General features: G+C 32.4%; 1 protein-coding gene and 1 long non-coding RNA gene across 16 annotated transcripts; one reads left to right on the top strand and one right to left on the bottom strand.

Annotated features, from left to right (window-relative positions):
* Positions 1–2,067: 2,067 nt before the first annotated feature.
* LOC103828571 lies at positions 2,068–5,475 on the bottom strand. Its single transcript, XR_001955368.2, has 2 exons — positions 3,493–5,475; positions 2,068–3,341 (listed from the first exon to the last, which is right to left on the bottom strand). It is a non-coding gene; the product is annotated as an uncharacterized LOC103828571 (long non-coding RNA).
* A 362-nt stretch (positions 5,476–5,837) lies between these two features.
* Positions 5,838–10,107, top strand: LOC103828569 (cilia- and flagella-associated protein 251). 15 transcript variants are annotated; one of them, XM_033274706.1, is made up of 13 exons: positions 5,838–5,925; positions 6,034–6,065; positions 6,323–6,415; positions 6,506–6,619; positions 6,715–6,858; positions 7,080–7,280; positions 7,368–7,428; positions 7,522–7,540; positions 7,595–7,604; positions 7,670–7,747; positions 7,843–7,903; positions 8,142–8,231; positions 8,688–10,107. In XM_033274706.1, exons 12-13 carry the CDS (start codon positions 8,180–8,182, stop codon positions 9,782–9,784), a joined length of 1,149 nt encoding a protein of 382 aa, XP_033130597.1. In that variant the 5' UTR covers positions 5,838–5,925; positions 6,034–6,065; positions 6,323–6,415; positions 6,506–6,619; positions 6,715–6,858; positions 7,080–7,280; positions 7,368–7,428; positions 7,522–7,540; positions 7,595–7,604; positions 7,670–7,747; positions 7,843–7,903; positions 8,142–8,179; the 3' UTR covers positions 9,785–10,107. The 15 variants fall into 15 exon arrangements, with proteins under 15 accessions (XP_033130597.1, XP_018508843.2, XP_033130607.1 ...); XM_033274716.1 differs by having other exon boundaries at positions 5,868–6,065; positions 8,688–9,179; positions 9,225–10,071; XM_033274702.1 differs by having other exon boundaries at positions 5,869–6,065; positions 8,688–10,071.
* The last annotated feature ends 8,479 nt before the right edge of the window (positions 10,108–18,586 follow it).

Here is an 18,586-nt window from a genome sequence, read left to right as displayed (position 1 = left end):
AGCAATCGAGATCGAGACTCAAAACTTCAAATGTTGAATCCTCAGCAAGAATCACAACCTGTAAGTATTTTTTCGGATTTTGTTGTTTTGATCTAAGAGAAAGAGTTATCTATTAATAGTCTGATCTAAGAGAAAGATTTCTAATAGTGAACATTGAGTTTTTGAAAATTTATAACTCTTTATAAATCGAAGTTATTTAGTAATGTAATTGACATGTTCAGTTCCCGACACTCATAAAAGAAGCATATGTTCAAGCTTATATGAGAGCCACAACTCTGCCATCACACATTTTCTTTGATCTACAATGTTAATCATCAAATTCATCATTGTCTCTTTTTTTTTTTCTAAAGTCTTATTGACCAACCATTGACATTTTTTAGTTTCTTCTTGTGTCTTAGATTGCGGAGTCTGTTTCTTTTAGCAGTGATAAAAAGTATGATATAACGCAAGTGAAGGCTCCACCTCAGCTGCAGAAAACGATGTGTTAAGTAACTCAATCAACTAAAAGACAATTTAGAAAGGCTTATAAGACAGTTTATAAAGTTTGTTAAATAATTTATAAGGTTTATAAATTCTGCACAATTTTGAAGTTAACTACGAGGTATTGTGATACTTCAACAGAGCTACCAGACAAGCCAAAACTGATCATCCAACGTTTAAATATGAATTATGTTGAAAATGATTTTTTGTATTTTAGGTAAGGAGGAATTTAGTGAAATTGAGAATTCACACCTTGCGAAAGTGTTGTAGAACTAGCTAGAAAGAATAACATTCAATTTTCAGGAGAACCTTATGCAAATAAGATTATTGATGAATGGGGGTAGATCTATGGTTCACTTTCTCATATCAACCAATGGGGTTAGATCTATGATTATTGATGAATGTAAATAATTTATAAAAGTTTATAAAAAACGTTATGAAAGCATACATTCAATTTATAAGGGTATTATATGAGTTCCATAGGTTTATAAATCAACTAAAAGAGTCTATAACCATTTAGAAAGCCTTATAAAACAATTTATAATGGTTTGTATAATAATTTATAAGGGTTTATAAAAATAATTTATTAAGTTTATACACCATTATAAATATTATAAAATGATTTATATGGGAATTTAAAATTTATGAAGCGGTGGAGTCTTGATTGATGTCCACATGTACTTCATAATCTGCCATGTATCATCATCTCTTTACAAAGCCTTATAAGGATATGTAAAATTATTTGTAAGAGTTTATAAACTATTAATAAATGCATATAAAACAAGTTATAAAATCTATAAACCATTTATAAATGTTTATAAGAAAGTTATGAAAGTTTATAAATAATTTATAAGGGGTATGTATACTATTAAAAAGAGTTTATAAAAACTGTATGAAAGATTATATTCAATTTATAAGAGGTATTATAAGAGTTGTATAGGTTTATAAATCAACTAAAAGAGTATATAACCATTTAGAAAGCCTTATAAAACAATTTATAATGGTTTGTATAATAATTTATAAGGGTATGTAAATAATGTATACGGGTTTATAAAAATAATTTATTAAGTTTATACACCATTATAAAATATTATAAAATGATTTATAAGGGAATTTAAAATTTCTGAAGCGGTGGAGTCTTGATTGCTGTCCACATGTACCTCAGAATCTGCCACGTATCATCATCTCCTTACAAATCCTTATAAGGATATGTAAAATTATTTGTAAGAGTTTATAAACCATTAATAAATGCATATAAAACAAGTTATAAAATCTATAAACCATTTATAAATGTTTATAAGAAAGTTATGAAAGTTTATAAATAATTTATAAGGGGTATATATACTATTAATAAGAGTTTATAAAAACTTTATGAAAGATTATATTCAATTTATAAGGGGTATTATAAGAGTTGTATAGGTTTATAAATCAACTAAAAGAGTCTATAACCATTTAGAAAGCCTTATAAAATAATTTATAATGGTTTGTATAATAATGTATACGGGTTTATAAAAATAATTTATAAAGTTTATACACCATTATAAAGGATTATAATAAAACAATTTATAAGGATATGTAAAATTTCTGAAGCGGTGGAGCCGTGCTTGCTGTCCACATGTGCCTTAGAATCTGTCACGTATCATCATCTCTTTACAAAGCCTTATAAGGGTATGTAAAATTATTTGTAAGAGTATATAAACCATTAATAAAGACATATAAAACAAGCTATAAGATCTATAAATCATTTATAAATGTTTATAAGAAAGTTATGAAAGTTTATAAATAATTTATAAGAAGTATGTATACTATTAATAAGGGTTTATAAAAACTTTATGAAAGCCTTATAAAACAATTTATAATGGTTTGTATAATAATATATAAGGGTTTATAAGAGTATATAAATAATTTATAAGGGTTTATAAAAATAATTTATAAAGTTTATACACCATTATAAAGGATTATAAAATAATTTATAAAAGTATGTAAAATTTCTGAAGCGGTGGAGTCTTGCTTGCTGTCCTCATGTGCCTCACAATCTGTCACGTATCATCATCTCTTTACAAAAGTATATAACTATTTATACAGGTTTATAAAGCTATTTAAAAGGGTGTATTAAACTATTTACAAGAACATATAAGCTATTTATAAGTCTATTGTTAAAAGTACAACTCGACGATTTATAAGTTTTTATTAAGAAGTTTTTAAACAAGAGTTGATTGTATATGTCTATACAAAACACATAAATGTTTGAACTTGAGAAGTCTTGTGAGGAATGCTAGGCAGAATGAGTGTAAGAAACTCAAAGTGATTTATAAGCGTTTATAAATTTATTTACAATGGCTTATAAGGTAATTTTTCTAAAATCCCTCCAAAAGACAATCAACACAAAAAAAACATATCTGGTGAAAGAGCCACGTCCTTCAACAAGGGATATATTGCTTTAACATAGTCTGAGAACATCAAGGCTTCTCCATATCTCACTCTTCTATAAAAGAAACAATTGAAACCAAACTCACTTACATGTCCAACTAATATCTTCAACTATGCAACTACTAAAGGAGAGATACAATTGTTTTAGTATAAGAGATGTCTAAAGAAGATGAGAGAGAAGAATGTACTAAGAAGCCACTCTGCAACTTTTATAAAGCGTTATAAATACGTAATTCTTTGATAGCACAAACCACATTCTTCTTCAGAGTCTCTCTTGCCTCTTCAAACAGCTCACCAACCTTGTAAATTTTCAAAATCTGCAAAAGCCAGTCACATATTATTTCTACGCATCAGCATTCACTTCCAAAAATAAGATTAAAAAATAGTATGATTTCGTAACTCAACAAACTCATCCTTCATCTCCACTGCTTCTGTAGATATTATACACAAAACAAGACATAAAAAATAAATCTCACAAAGTATAAATAGAACGTTACACTACCAAAACACCAACGTTCCACCTCATATACTGCGCATACTAAAACATTGCTAGTCAAACTACAAATAGTAGCATTGTATTACCTTAAGGAAGTGAGATACTTAGATATGCATATCACCACACATATTCTCCACAACATCCTTTAAATCCAAAAGCTGACAACACACATTTGTAATTCTCTGCAACATCACCAAATCAACCAAGAGAAGAAGTAATGGAATAATTATACTCTTAGGTTAGTACCTTCTCATGAATTAAATAATTATATAAATCTGAAAACTATGACAATAAATCAACCAAATCAATAATTGTACTCTTACGTTAAGCTTTGTGTCTTTTGATTGCTAACAGATCAACAGTAAGATTTGAAAGGACCCAATTTATAAGATCTTATAAATTTGAGATCTGAAAACTTCACTTGAAAAACTTCGTCTTCTTTCTTAGAAACATATCGATTTTGATAAATCAAGCTAAAATTACAGAAAGAGGCAAAAATCACCATATACTATCATCTTACCTTTGTTAGTGTTTCTTAGGCGTTAGGAGAGAGATCGTCTCGTTCGTCTGAGCTTGTCGAGTCTGTCAGCTTTGCCGGAGAACTTCTCGGCATCGTCAGATCTCGCCGGAAAACTCGTTAGCGTCGTCAGATCTCACCGGAAACTCATCAGCATCAGGAGAGAGATCGTCTCATTCGTGTTTCGCCAGAGAACTCATCAGCATCGTCAGATTTCACAAGAGAACTCGTCTTCGTTGTCAAAGCTCGCCGGAAAACTCGTCAGAATCACCGGATCTCGTCGGATTGATTATCGGATAGTGGAGAAGAAGATAATAGTTGTAGTTTTAATTAGATAGGGGTATAATTATATTTTGCCTATTAGAATTTTAATGGTAAAGTTGGTTAAGGTATTAATGAAAAGTGGTACATTGAAAGTGGTATTTGTGGCAATTTCCCTATTTGTAAGGATTTTCCCAAAAAAAATTGACTTGACTATAAATCTGTCTAAAACTAAAATATATTCAAACATTTTTTTATAAATTTTTTATACTAAAAGTCGAATTTTTGTAAAAAAAAAATCAAGTAAAATTGTTCAACTTATAAAACACAAAAAGAAAAATTCAAACTTTAAGAAAATTTTATGTTTTCTTAAAAACTTTATAAAACCAATTAAGATTTTTGTCTTCTTTTTTTTTTCTGTAAATCCTGACGAGAGAAAACCGTAAAATTTTATTTAATAGTAATTATTACTTAAAAATTAATGATAAACATGATAGTAACAATTATTTAGTTGTAAAGAAAAATTGTAAAAAATATTATTGATATTAAAAACACGAATTTTGAAAACGGGAACTTTTAAAAATAGTTAATATTAACTGGAAATAGTTATTTGATAGAAATTTTATATTTCAAAATCCTAGACAAAATATCATTGTAAAAGATTATGTAATTTTAATTTCCTTTTCTAAAATCCTAAAAACTGTAAAAGAATATTTTTTTTCCTTTTTTATAAAAAAATTCCTAAACAAAAGAAATTTGTATCATATTTTCAAGTCCTAACCAAAAGAGAATTGTAAAAATTTATTTGATAATATTCTTAAGAGAGTATTTGGTGATGAACATGATACTAAATATTATTTAATTAACAAAAGAAGTTTAAAATTAGTACGATACGAATTGTAAATATATTTATTTAAAATTATTTATTAATAACTAAAATAATTATTTGATAGTAATTTATTTTTTCTGAAATTCTAAAGAGAAGATAATTGTAATAGGTTATATGACAATAATTGTTCTTTTTCTAAAATCTTAAACAAAATTGTAAAAAAAAAGTATTTAATATTATTTTTAATTTTAAATAAATAAGAAATTTATAAAATAGAATGTTTTCTTTTTTTTTAAAAAAATAATAGAAAAATAAAAATTTAAAGACTTATTTAATAAAACATTAAATTAGTACATAAGAAAATGTATAATGTTGTTAGTGACTCGATTGGTGTATTTGACTTTTATTTTTTTTTTCATTCAATTTTTATTTATTTTGGGTTGTGTTCAGTTTAAACGTTAGTATTTTCTCTAATCCTAAGTACAAATTTTATAACAATTCATCTATGCATCATAATTATAAAATATAAATATTAACTTGAACTTATGTGTGAAAACAGATTTTAATTATAAAACAAATCTCAAACAACATATGCAAAAAAATAATCATAAAACTATGATAAAATAATTAATTATTTTATGGTTTTTATTAAATCAAAACATTAAACAAAAAGGCTCATATCTTGTATACTATATGATATAGTAATTAGTAAAAGTTGAAGCATATATAGCTTTTTTACCGAGGAGGCAAGACAGAATCTAACGAAGTAAACACAATCTAACGAAGGACACGTGGGGCGACGTTACTGGTCGTGAAAACGAGAACTCACGAGAAAGATATTAGTCGATTTGACTTTGTCTTTGTATCATAAATCTTCTTCGTTCGATCTCAGTGGCTCTGCGGCTTCTTACGGTATGATGCCAAAGGATTGTAATCTGGTGGATGAATATTTGAAGTTTTTTTTTTTTTTGTTTTTGGTTTCGGGCAACTCTTTCTTCCTTTTGGATCTGGAATCGATAGCCTTTCTGGGGGTGACGACGCTGAGTTCGAAGGTTTGATATATTTCTTTTTTTCGATGATTGAAATAAATACCCTTTGCTCAATTTCTTCTTCTCTGGAATTATATTGAAAACCCGTCTGGAAAGTCCTCGCCTTTCTAGGTTATTATTATTCTTGACGATTGTGAATTTGAATAAATTAGGGGTCTTAGATCTATCTTGCTATATGCTTATAGAGCCAATTGATTGAATCAATATAGTTCGAACTGCTGATGCGACTTTCACACACAACTCTTTTGTTTCAATTGTAGAGGAGGGTGTATGTGATAATGAGTTCAGGACCAGGGAATTTCTGTCTGGTCCACGTCAGCCTCGTGCCTGTGCTTAATGTTGTTGGTGAACAGGTCAATTATACTACTTTCGTTTTCCGCAGCCATGATGTTGACACCATTTGATTCTGTTAAACCTCATTTTCCTTTGTTGTTTTCTTTCAGAAACCAAACCGGCACAGCATAGGAGTCTCAGAGGTTTGGGCTTGACACCAGATATCTTAGCTTGTCGGAGCACAAAGAACTATTGGAAAGAACAAAATCGACATCACTGCCCCTGTAATAGCCTCATATCCCCTCTTTCTTTATTTGCTTTGTTTTATGCTAATAAATTTTATCTGAAAGGCCGTTTTTGTTCTATCTTCCTGGTGCAGACTGGAGCACAAATCATTTACGCCAAATACTCAGGAACCGAGGTTGAGTTCAACGATATTCTCAAGGAAGATGACATCGTTGGCATTCTTGAGACAGAGGACATCAGAGATCTCAAGCCCTTGAATGACTGACTCTTCATTAAGGTTCGCCTCTTGTGCTTATGTCAAAAATCATTTTTATATTATAAATTATTACATAATATGTGTTAAAAAAAAGAAGAAGAAGATAATCAGCTAACACAATTCTTCTTAAACTTTATATATTCTTAAATTATTAACAACCAGAAAATAATTTTTTAAAACAAACACAAACCCAAAATCTAGTGTCTACTTAAACCTCATTTTGCTTTGTTGTTTTCTTTCAGAAACTAAAACCGTCACAGCATAGTGTCCGAGGCTTGGGCTTGACACCAGATATCTTAGCTTGTCGGAGCACAAAGGCTTGTCTCTCATCTAGAAATTTTGAGTATCTTGTGTGTTGTTTATCTTCTATTTCGGATACAAAATTCTCAAATCTAAAAGAAGCTAAAAGAAAAACTAGCTCCAGTTTTGCGATTGTCCCGGCGGTAAGATGCTGCTACCTTTTGTTCCTTGTTGTTATGTCCAGCTTGAAATCTCTTGTTAATATTACCAGCTTATGGTTGTTGTTTCAGCTTGAGCATATCTTCACTCTCTTTGATGCTCCCAACATTTGGCACATTCCTATTTTGCTAGGTACCTTTTCTTCAACTAAGTTAGTCGCTATGCTATTCGTTTATCAAAAATCACCAAGACAACAATGCTCATTGCACGTACTTCCTTGAACAGGATCAGAAGTCTCATCTTGTTTTTGCCTTTTGGTGTTCTTGATATGTTGTTTGGTGGGTTGGATTCCTGATGTAAATCTCAAACCAACATCACATGTATGCTTTTTACCTGTTCACAAGTTTTAAACTAGAATCATGCTTTTTTATTCTGTGTTTGAGCATAATCCAGATGCGTATAAAGCTGCTAAAGGTTTGAGGATGTATTCCCTGCAACGCAAATGCAACAGGTATATTCTATATCTAAATGTCCTATTTTGAATAATGACAGAAAGATTCGTGTGGACATCACTGATGGTTTCTATATGCATTGTTCTTGTCTCAGGAGCCTAGAAAAGATAATATTGGAAGCTGTAATGATTACATGTTGGTTGAAAGTATTGGAGGTCAGTATTGTGACCGTCTGTCTCATTATGCTTTTACAGATAAAGATAGGTAAATAAAAATATTAGTATGAAACAGTATTATTGGTTGGGGAGGGGTTGTTTAAACCTTTGGAGAAGTTTTGGGGTTTTTTAAATCCTTTGGAGAAGTTTTGGGGTTTTTTTAAAACCTTTTCTGATATTTCCCCTCAGTCTATAACCTGAGTGAGTCTCATTCTCTTCCCTCGTCAAATTTTTCTAGGGTTTTGTTGAGAGAGGAGAGCAAGAGCAAGAGCAAATATGGCGGCACCAAATCCAGCAAATATGGCGGCGGCACCAAATCCTCCACTAGGTATGGTTGATTACGGAAACTTAACTGATTATTATGGAACAGAAACGGAAAGCTGATTTTAGAAATGCATCTAGGTGACGATATTTATATTTACGGAAAGTTGATCTGCGCATTTATTTAGAAATTGATTTTAGAATAAGCCGATTATGGAACAGATACGGATTTTGCTGCTTTGGCGTGTATTTGATTTTGAAATGAAGCTGATTTTAAAAATTCATCTAGGTGACGATATTTACGGAAAGTTGATCTGTGAATTTATTTAGGAATTGATTTTTTTTTTTTTTTTTTTAGAAGAAGCCGATTATGAAACAGAAACAGAAAGCTGCATTTATTTAGGAATTGATTACAGAAGAAGCTGCTATGATATTTGCCTTTATTGTTTGTGTCTTTATCATTAGTGGTATGGAGCTGAAGTGGTCATTCTGGTCTTGATATTGCCTTGATATGTTTTTTCAGTTCTCCCTGATTATGTACGATTTTCTCCCAAGAGTCCTGAAGTGATCCTTTTGCTCAAGCGTTTCATACGGAAGGAGCAGATGCCTACTTGTGCTGTACAGTTTCGTTCCCATGCAGATCTCCAAGACACAGTATCTAGTAACGGGTGGAGTGCAGCAGCGTATCCTTATTTTGAAGAAGATGAATACTGGTTTTTTCTGCATAGGAAACAACAAGCCACGGATAAGAAGAATGTTGATAGAAGGCTTGGAGACTTGGGGACATGGAAGGCAAGGGGCAGGAGTACTAACATCTACATTGGTGCGCAGCTGGTAGGCATCAAACAGAAGTATGAACTTATGAAAGGCAAAGTTAAAACTGGATGGTTCCAATTCGAGTACACAAGGTTTTCCAACAAGTTCGACAAAATCTGTGTAGCCCATCTCATCTTTGTCAAGAAGCCTGAAGTGGATTATCCTTCTGATATCAGTGAAGAAGAAGAAGAAGAAGAAGAAGAAGAAGAAGAACAAGAACAAGAACAAGAACAAGAACAAGAACAAGAAGAAGAAGAAGAAGAAGAAGAAGAATCTGCTGATGAGGAAGAGCAGGGTTTGCAGGTACAGGCTCCTGAGGTTGAACTTGTGAATGAGCAGCAGGGTCTGCATGAGCAGGTGTTGAACTTGGAAGAAGAAGAAGCTGCTGCTTCTGATGAGGTAGAGCAGACACTTGCAAATGAGCAGCAGAGGTTGCAGCAGGTGCAGTCTCATGAGGTTGAACTTGGGAATGAGCATCAGGGTCTGCAGGAGCAGGTGGTCAACTTTGCTCATGAGGAAGCGCTACCACTTGTGAATGGGCAGCAGGGGCATTCTCTGGACGATGACGACGACGAGGACTGGGCTCGCTTCTTGAACACTGACGATGATGGTCTGGCGATTGATGACTTGTTCGAAGATGGTGATTCAGAAAAGACGCTAGGACATGTGAACGAGCAGCAGAGTCTGCAGGATCAGGTGCTGAACTTGGAAGAAGAAGCTGCTGCTGCTGCTGATGATGAGGAAGAGCAGACACGTGTGAATGAGGTGGAGCAGCAGGGGGGGGTTGCAGGTACATCCTCATGAGGGTGAACTTGGAAGAAGCAGCTGCTGATGATACGTGGACTCGCTACTTGAACACGATGTTTGTTGAGTTCTTGGGAGATGATAATTCAGAAAGACACTAGAAAGATTAAATGAAGCTTCATGTCGTTGAACTTGTTATGTTTTGTCCTGAGACTTCTCTTATGTTTTGTCTTGAGACTTCTCTTATGTTTTGTCGTTAGACTTCTCTTTTTGGAAACAGCTTTTACCACGTGACTGCATATCTTCTACCTCCAGATTAGTGGTACTGAGAAATTAGCTTGCATTCAGAAACTTCAGCTATAGAGAATTGCATCACTTCCTTATATTGATCTTTGTGGATAAACTTTGCCATTTAGTGTAATCTTGTCGCCGAATGTCAGATCAGAACAAGGCCGGAGCCAATGGAAACAGGAACGAGCCTGTTGTGAGATGTGCCAATCTAGCTAACATGAACGTAACATGATGAGCCAATATGATACAAAAAAAATTAAAATAGTTTCAAATTTCTTTTTTGACTTTAAAATAAACTTTAGAAAAAATATATTTTTTGTTGAAAAAAGAAGAAGAAAAAAAAATCAAATTCAAAAACGTATTATTCAAAAAAAAAATATATTTTTTGTTTTTATTTGTTTATTTAAGTAATAGTGTATGTGTTTTCTGCAACTATTCATCAAACTAATTTTTTTTTTACTTATCACCAATTACGCCGTTAAGATCTCTCTTTATCGAGATTTGTATATCTGATTAGATCTGATATGATCGGTTTAATTTTTAACTAGTTTTCCTATTATTTGTACTTATACTTATTAAATATATATTATGTCTAAAATCAAGAAATTAAATAACTAATCTATTATTTTTTGAAACTAACATATTCAATTTATATTAATACAAAATTAACTAACTAATCAATTATATTTTATTTATTAGTATAATAAATAATGATCTATGCCTACTAATTCGTATATATACAGTTATACATTAAATCCAAATACCAAAAAACAAATGCTTTAAAATCCTCACCAAATACATAAAAATATAATTCTTATAGTTAGAGTATTAAGATTAGTTATACATATATAAATATATTTGATAAAATAAATAATAATAATTAGCTACTATTAATGTTTAATACATTATGGAACATGCTATTATTAATATTTTATGAGTATAGTTTTTAAGGGTTATTCAAACAAATATGTAAAATATTTATCAAATATAAACTAACTGAGCAAAACAGAAAACACATTTGAAGTTAAACTTGGAAGTTCATATACTTCTTGAGATACAGATTGGACATTTTGTGTGTTCGCTTCTAATTTATATCACTTCTAAGATCTCATGTTGGTAAATTTGTAAGTACGGATCGGTTTGGATATAACACATCGGTTTTTGTTCTAATTTGTATCACATCCTAAACCCCATAAAGTAACTATATATCATTCAGATTCTCGTTATATGGTTTCGGTTCAGGTATATCCGAAGTTAAATCCAAAATTTAAAAGAAAACATAATAAATAAAAAATTATTCATATATAAATGCATATTTAAGGTACTTGTTTAAATAATTATTTTTAGATATTACATCAAAATAAATATAGAGTTGAATATTTGAAGTACATATTTATGTTTCAAATATTTATATTTTTCATTAATTTAGAATCGATTTTCAAGATTCGGATTTTTCAATTTTTTGGGTTACCTATTCGGTTTCGAGTAATAACACTTCAGATATGTTTTGGATCACCTACAAGAACCATTCGGTGGGATCGGACCATCGCCCTGTGATTGCTTTTTTGGAAGATAAATTATTAAGGAGAAAAAGGGGACGGTTCAGGTTTGATAAGCGATGGATAGGTCAAGAGGGACTCATGGAATCAATTGTATTAGGTTGGACGGAAAATCAGGAAGGCCAATCGGGAGATTTTATTACAAAAATAATTAATTGTCGACAATTAAATATCTTCATGGCGGAAAGATAATCAACCTTATGGGAAAGATAAAATTCAGAATCTCCAACAAGCGTTGCAAGAAGTACAAACAAATAACAATAGATCATAAGAGGATATTATTGAGATTTCCAGAAAATTACAGGAGGCATATAAGGATGAAGAGGAATATTGGCATCAGAAGAGTCGAAATATGTGGTATTCATCTGGAGACTTCAACACTAAGTTTTATCATGCTCTGACAAAGCAACGTCGGATCCGAAATAAAATAGTGGGCCTCCATGATGAAGTAGGTAATTGAATCACAGATGAGAACGGAGTTGAAAAGGTGGCGGTAGATTATTTTGATGGTTTGTTTAGTTCGACTAATCCAACGGAGTTTGATAGGTTTTTGGAAGAGATAGGGACATCAATCTCGCCTCAGATGAACGAGATGTTACTGCGATTAGCAGCGGAGGAAGAGGTTCGACAAGCTTTATTTATGATGCATCCGGAGAAAGCGCCAGGGCCGGATTGAATGACAGCTCTCTTCTATCAGCATTCCTGGAACGTTATTAAAAAGGATGTGGTTGAGTTGGTGAATAATTTCTTGGTTACAAGAGATATGGACTCCCGGTTAAACATAACTAATATTTGTATGATCCCGAAATTGGAGAGACCTACAAGGATGACATAACTAAGACCGATAAGTCTATGTAACGTTGGTTATAAGATTATTTCAAAGGTGTTGTGTCAAAGATTGAAAAGTTGCCTCCCCCGGCTAATCTCGGAAACACAATCGACTTTTGTGGCAGGAAGGTTAATATCAGATAATATTCTTATTGCGTAGGAAATGTTTCATGGTTTGCATACTAATAAGTCCTGTCAAAATAAGTTTATGGCAATTAAAACGGATATGAGTAAGGCATATGATCGGATAGAGTGGAATTTTATTGAGGCTCTCCTTCACAAAATGGATTTTGATCCTCATTGGATCAAATTAATGCGAGGGTGTATATCTTCAGTTCAATATAGAGTACTTCTCAATGGGCAGCCACGTGGTCTTATAACCCCTCAGCGGGGATTACGTCAAGGAGATCCCTTATCTCCTTACTTATTTATTATGTGTACTGAGGCTTTAATTTCAAATATAAAAAAGGAAGAACGGGTGAAGCAATTAACTGGTATGAAGGTAGCCAGAGCGTGTCCAGCAATTTCTCATCTGCTTTTTGCAGATGATAATCTGTTCTTTTGTAAGGCAAACAAAGAAGAGTGTCAAACTATTCTCGGGATACTAAAGGATTATGAGGCTGTCTCAGGTCAAAAATTTAATTTTCAGAAATCCTCAATTCAATTTGGACATAAGATTGATGAATCCAGCCGTCAAGAGTTGAGAGATATTTTGGGAATTCAGAACCTAGGGGGAATGAGTTCTTATTTAGGTTTACCAGAAAGTTTAGGAGGATCTAAGATTCAGGTGTTCGGTTTTGTACAAGATCGTCTGAATAGTAGGGTGAATGGTTGGACCTTTAGATTTTTTACTAAGGGGGGAAAGAAGTGATTATTAAATCGGTGGTCACGGCACTGCCGAACCATATGATGTCTGTGTATCGGTTACCGAAAGCCACTGTAAAGAAACTAACGAGTGCAGTAGCTCAGTTTTGGTGGAGTCCTGGAGGAAATAAAAGAGGCATGCATTGGAAATCGTGGGATAAAGTATGTGTACCCAAGGACAATGGTGGGCTAGGTTTTAAGGATTTGACTGATTTTAATACGGCGATGCTGGGAAAGCAATTGTGGCGACTGATAGAGAAGCCAAATGCTCTTTTCTCTCGAGTTTTAAAAGGACGGTACTACAGGAATGCTTCACCCCTGGAACCGATCCGTTCATATTCCCTGTCTTATGGCTGGAGGAGTATTATTTCTGCTAGATCTATGGTTTGTAAAGGACTAATTAAAAGGGTTGGAACAAGGTCTTCTATTTCAGTTTGGAATGACTCATGGATCCCATCCACTCGTCCAAGACCAGCTAACAAAAACCTTCATAACAGTTACCCGGACCTCACAGTGGATTCTCTTATTAATCAGGAATCCCGAACATGGAATTTACAGGCAATTAGAACTTTTGTGGAACCACATGATGCAAAAATGATTGAAAGTATTCCTTTGAGTAGGAATCAGATGCAAGATATGAATGGATGACATTTCACTAATAATGGAAAATACACGGTTTAATCATGGTATCAAATAGAAAGGATATATTGACAAGAAAAAACCACCAGAATTTTATGGACCCAATGTGGATATATTTAAGACATTCTGCTGGAAAGTGAAGTGTCCTCCGAAGTTAAAAACATTTTTTATGGCAGCTGCTGACAGGTTGTATAGCGGTTACAAAAAATCTAAGAGCGAGAGGCATACAAGGTGATACATGTTGTGCAAGATGTGGAGATCCGGAGGAATCAATAAATCATGTGTTCTTTGAGTGTCCCCCGGCACGACAAGTGTGGGCACTATCTAAGATCCCATCAAACCCAAACTTTTTTCCTATTGGCTCGCTATTGCTAATATGGACCATTTGTTTTGGAGAGTTACCCCAAAAATAGAGGATCATCAGTTTGCATGGATATTATGGTACATTTGGAAGGCCCAAAATAATAAAGTTTTCAGTAATCTTGGTATTGATCCGAGAGAAACGTTTAACTTAGCATAATTGGAATCAACACTTTGGACTGAGGCACAAGTAATAAATACTCCCAGGTTGGTACATGAGGCACAAAACATACGGAATTCAAGGACTACAGGAAGATGGTGTTACACAGACGGTTCTTGGAAGGATAAAGATTTATTTTCAGGACAAGGCTGGTTCAGCACGCTACCGGGGTTTGAGGGTTTGTTAGGGGCCAGGAATGTAAGGGCATGCCTCTCCCCTCTTCATGCGGAGATGGAGGCACTCATTTGAGCCATGGAAAGCATGAGAAATCTAAGACAGTTTAGGGTTACATTTGCTACGGATTATTCTCAATTGGTGAAGATGGTTTCGGAACCAGAAGAATGGCTTGCATTTGAAAGTTACCTGGAAGATATTAAGCTCTTGAGAAGAAGCTTCATCAACTCAGATATCGTTCATGTTCCCAGGACGGAAAACATAAAGGTGGATCGCTTGGCACGCAGTGCTCGGATACAACCGTCTTTCGTCGTACACATGGATACATACTTGTCACCTTGGTTTACAGAGTCAACATGAGTCTGTTAATGTTTGCGGTCAAAAAAAAAAGAACCATTATGGTATTTCTTATATTTCAAGCCGGATAAGGATCGGGCTTTTGGTTTGTGTTCGGTTTTGATTTTGGATTTTATGCTCATACCTACTTTTTTTTTTGATAGCAAGACATTTACAGACTCATATTGACTCTGTAAACGCGCATACCTACATTAAATAAAGAGAAATTGTGATTATATAAATCTAGCCTATAATATTAAAACATAGGTCATGACTTAGTTCATGTGTGATATTTTCTTGGACCACCTCTTAGAAAGTTGTTTTAATTATATTTGTATAAATATATTAATTATTCTAAAACAAAAAATTAAATAAATATTAGTATATTTTCTCTGAAATTGTATCTGAATAAAATTTTTTCATATCTTTTTATTTACAATATAAATATATTTTTTCATTTTTCATTAAAATAAACCTTTTAATATTTAATTAATTTCATATTTATTTTAAAAAATGCATATTTCATTTTTCACTTATTATTATTTTTTAAATATTTAGTTAATTTCGTGTTTGTTTAAAAATTAAATTATTTTTCATTTTAACTAAAACAAATTTTTAAATATCTAATTAAATTTTATTATAACCAGAATCATTTACAATTTTGTATTAAATTTAAGATATTAATTTAATATAATACTTTTCAATTAAATTTTGATCCTTAACCAATAATTTATTTCAATTTAGAATTTTGTAACACATGTTTTAAATATGCTAACACTAAAATATAATATTAAACAATTAGTATTGTGGTAAATATTACCATTAGTCATGTAAAACAAATAATTATGTGTGTGAAAATAAAATCACATGCACGGTTATGTAAATCAAAATCTAGTAATTTATTATTTCTTGAGTCAAAAAGGTTAGCTGTGTGGAGTCAAGAAAAACAAAACAAAATTGATTAAAATAAAAAAATGTTATTTTATATTTTCTTATAAATTGGTAATTGATGCATTGACTCTTTAATATTACATGTTCTGGTAACAGAACATGACTATATTTTGGGAAATTGCCAAAAATATCATTTTCAAAGTATCACTTTTTATGTTTACAATAACCACTTTTACCTTCATCTTTTATAAAGGGTAAAAGACATTTATAACCTTTTGATAAACTTTGACAAAAAGAACATATGTTTACAATAACCACTTTTACCTTCATCTTTTGTAAAGGGCAAATATGCTGAATGCAAATCCTGTAGCAACGCCACTTCTTACTCATCCGAAACTCACTCTGAACTCTGGCACTGTTCTCACTGATCCTCATGAATATTGCAAACTTGTAGGAAGGCTTCAGTACTTGGCTCTAACTCGACCGGACATCTCCTATGCCGTGAATAAGCTCTCTCAGGTCATGCATAAGCCAACCACAGACCACTGGCAAGCCGCGAAGAGAGTACTCCACTACCTCTTTGGTACACTCACTCATGGTATCTTCTTGCGCAACAGTCTAAACTTATACTTCATGTGTATTCTGATCCCACTGTCCCCACAGTCTACTGTGAAGATATTGGAGCTACATACTTATGTTCTAATCCTGTATTCCATTCCCGGATGAAGCACATAGCTATTCATTAGCATTTCGTTCGCGGTCAGATATAGCTTGGTGTTCTTCGTGTTGCGCATGTATTAACAAAAGACCAGCTCGCTGATGGTCTAACGAAGCCCTTAGCTCGCGCTCCTTTCCAGCTCATTCGACACAAGATTGGTGTCACTCAAGCTCCACCATCTTGAGGGGGAATGTTAAGGAAATGTGATATACTCTGAGGATCTCCTTGTAATTAGTTGATACTTGTATTTAACCTACGTATCTCCCTGTATAAATACTTCTCATATATATAATAATACATTCATTCAGCCTTCTATCTATAAATATGTGTTATAAATTTGAGTTTTATTAAATTTTGAGTTTCATATTAAATTTGTGATGTGTATTTCATATAATTACTTAAGTACTGGGTGTCGGGTATAAAGATCAAAGTTTTGTTCTCAAACATCAATCTTAATGACCATTCATAAAAACTGTTAAATCTATACTATATAAAAGTTGAGGGCTATAATCCATTGAGGGTATCCACGTAGAATTTAAAACCATCAATCGTGTTGTGACAAATCAGCATTTTAGATTGCTATTTCTAAAAATGTCAATATTTCAAAATAAAATAGAAACTACTATCAAATAAGGTAAACTAACAAAGTAAAAAACTATAAATATGTTAACTTAATATCTATATCAATATTAATATAAAATATTTATAAAATATAATAATTAATTTAAAATGCAAGACTTCCAAGCAATTACGACTATATAAATTTATAATACATAATTTTTAAAATTTAGACTATATGCTATTGAAAATATTCACAATGAACATATAATATATATAAGTTGAGGCTATAAATTATTGAGAATATCCACGTATTATTTTAAAACAGCAAAAACTGTCAAAGCAAAAAATGTCAAATCAATACCCAAAATATGTTTCTTTCAAAATAAAATAGAAATACTTATTAAATTTAGTAAATAATTAAAAAAAATCAATAAATAGAAAAAATTGATATATAAAATAAATCTTTGGAAGATTAACACAAAAAAAAATGTTAAAAGGCTTTAATTAATAAGAGAAAATATAAAGGATGCAGCAAGTTAGAGCATCTACATTGGTTTAGTCTCTCAAACATTGTTTCTCATATATTTATATTAGTATTTCAACATATATGATTTATTGAATTAATTTTAATCTTTAAAAATTACTGCACTAATAGATGAGAGACAGCTGTGGAGCTCATTTCTTTCCATTCTGTCAAAATCTCCTTATGAAGAAGCGTTCTTCAACTTTCCATTCTTCTCTATCATCATTTAGTGTGTTTAATTATTATTTTTCTTCAGGTACTGTTTGAAGAGACTATCACTAACGCTGCTCTTAGTACAAAAACAAAGAAAAAAAAAGGCAGCATAATAAATCCAAATCTACTTAGGGCTCTAATCTCCCGACCAGAATTGCTGGGGTGGAACCCCAGTACCAGAGCAGTGGCCTTGTTTCTTAGCAGAGAAACCAAGAAATTAAAAGTCTTGTGAGGAGGCATTGTAATCCTGTCATGGTAGCGTCTGTTCTGCCCATCCCATGTAACATGGATTTCTCCTTGCCAAGCTTGAAAAATAGCTAACTTCATGGTGGTAGATCCATAATTTGAGATCAGCCACTGAATCAGGGTTGGTCACGAATGGGGGGCATTGGAAATCCCTAGCTTCACCATAAGACCTGTGAAAAACAAGTAATTTCTTGTCTCTTCATGGAGACCACATAGAATGCAAGTTTTGTTGATGTCATAACCCCAAGAATGTAATATATCCAAAGAGGGATTCCCGTTGAGGATGAATAACCAGGACGTCAAAGAATGACGTGGAAGAGCTGTCATGTGCGAGAGAATATTTGGTACTGGCCACGTAGGTTTAGAAATTCTTATGTTATTCCACACTTTTCCAGAGATAAATATATCATGAGCATGACTGATCATGAGTACTATCTTCCATTGTTCACTGAGGCCTGTCCGAATCAGAAGACACATTTGTATGTCTCAAAGTCCCATG

Source organism: Brassica rapa, chromosome A07, assembly GCF_000309985.2.
Source record: "Brassica rapa cultivar Chiifu-401-42 chromosome A07, CAAS_Brap_v3.01, whole genome shotgun sequence".
In the NCBI taxonomy this organism is placed as follows: Eukaryota; Viridiplantae; Streptophyta; class Magnoliopsida; order Brassicales; family Brassicaceae; genus Brassica; species Brassica rapa.
This window is presented reverse-complemented; position numbering and strand designations above follow the sequence as displayed.

Bases quoted from the DNA above. Each gene is read 5' to 3' on its own strand.
- LOC103828569 (XM_033274706.1), top strand. From the start codon at position 8,180: ATGGCGGCACCAAATCCAGCAAATATGGCGGCGGCACCAAATCCTCCA. The intron at 8,232-8,687 runs GTATGGTTGATT...ATGTTTTTTCAG, and splicing joins GGCACCAAATCCTCCACTAG to TTCTCCCTGATTATGTACGA.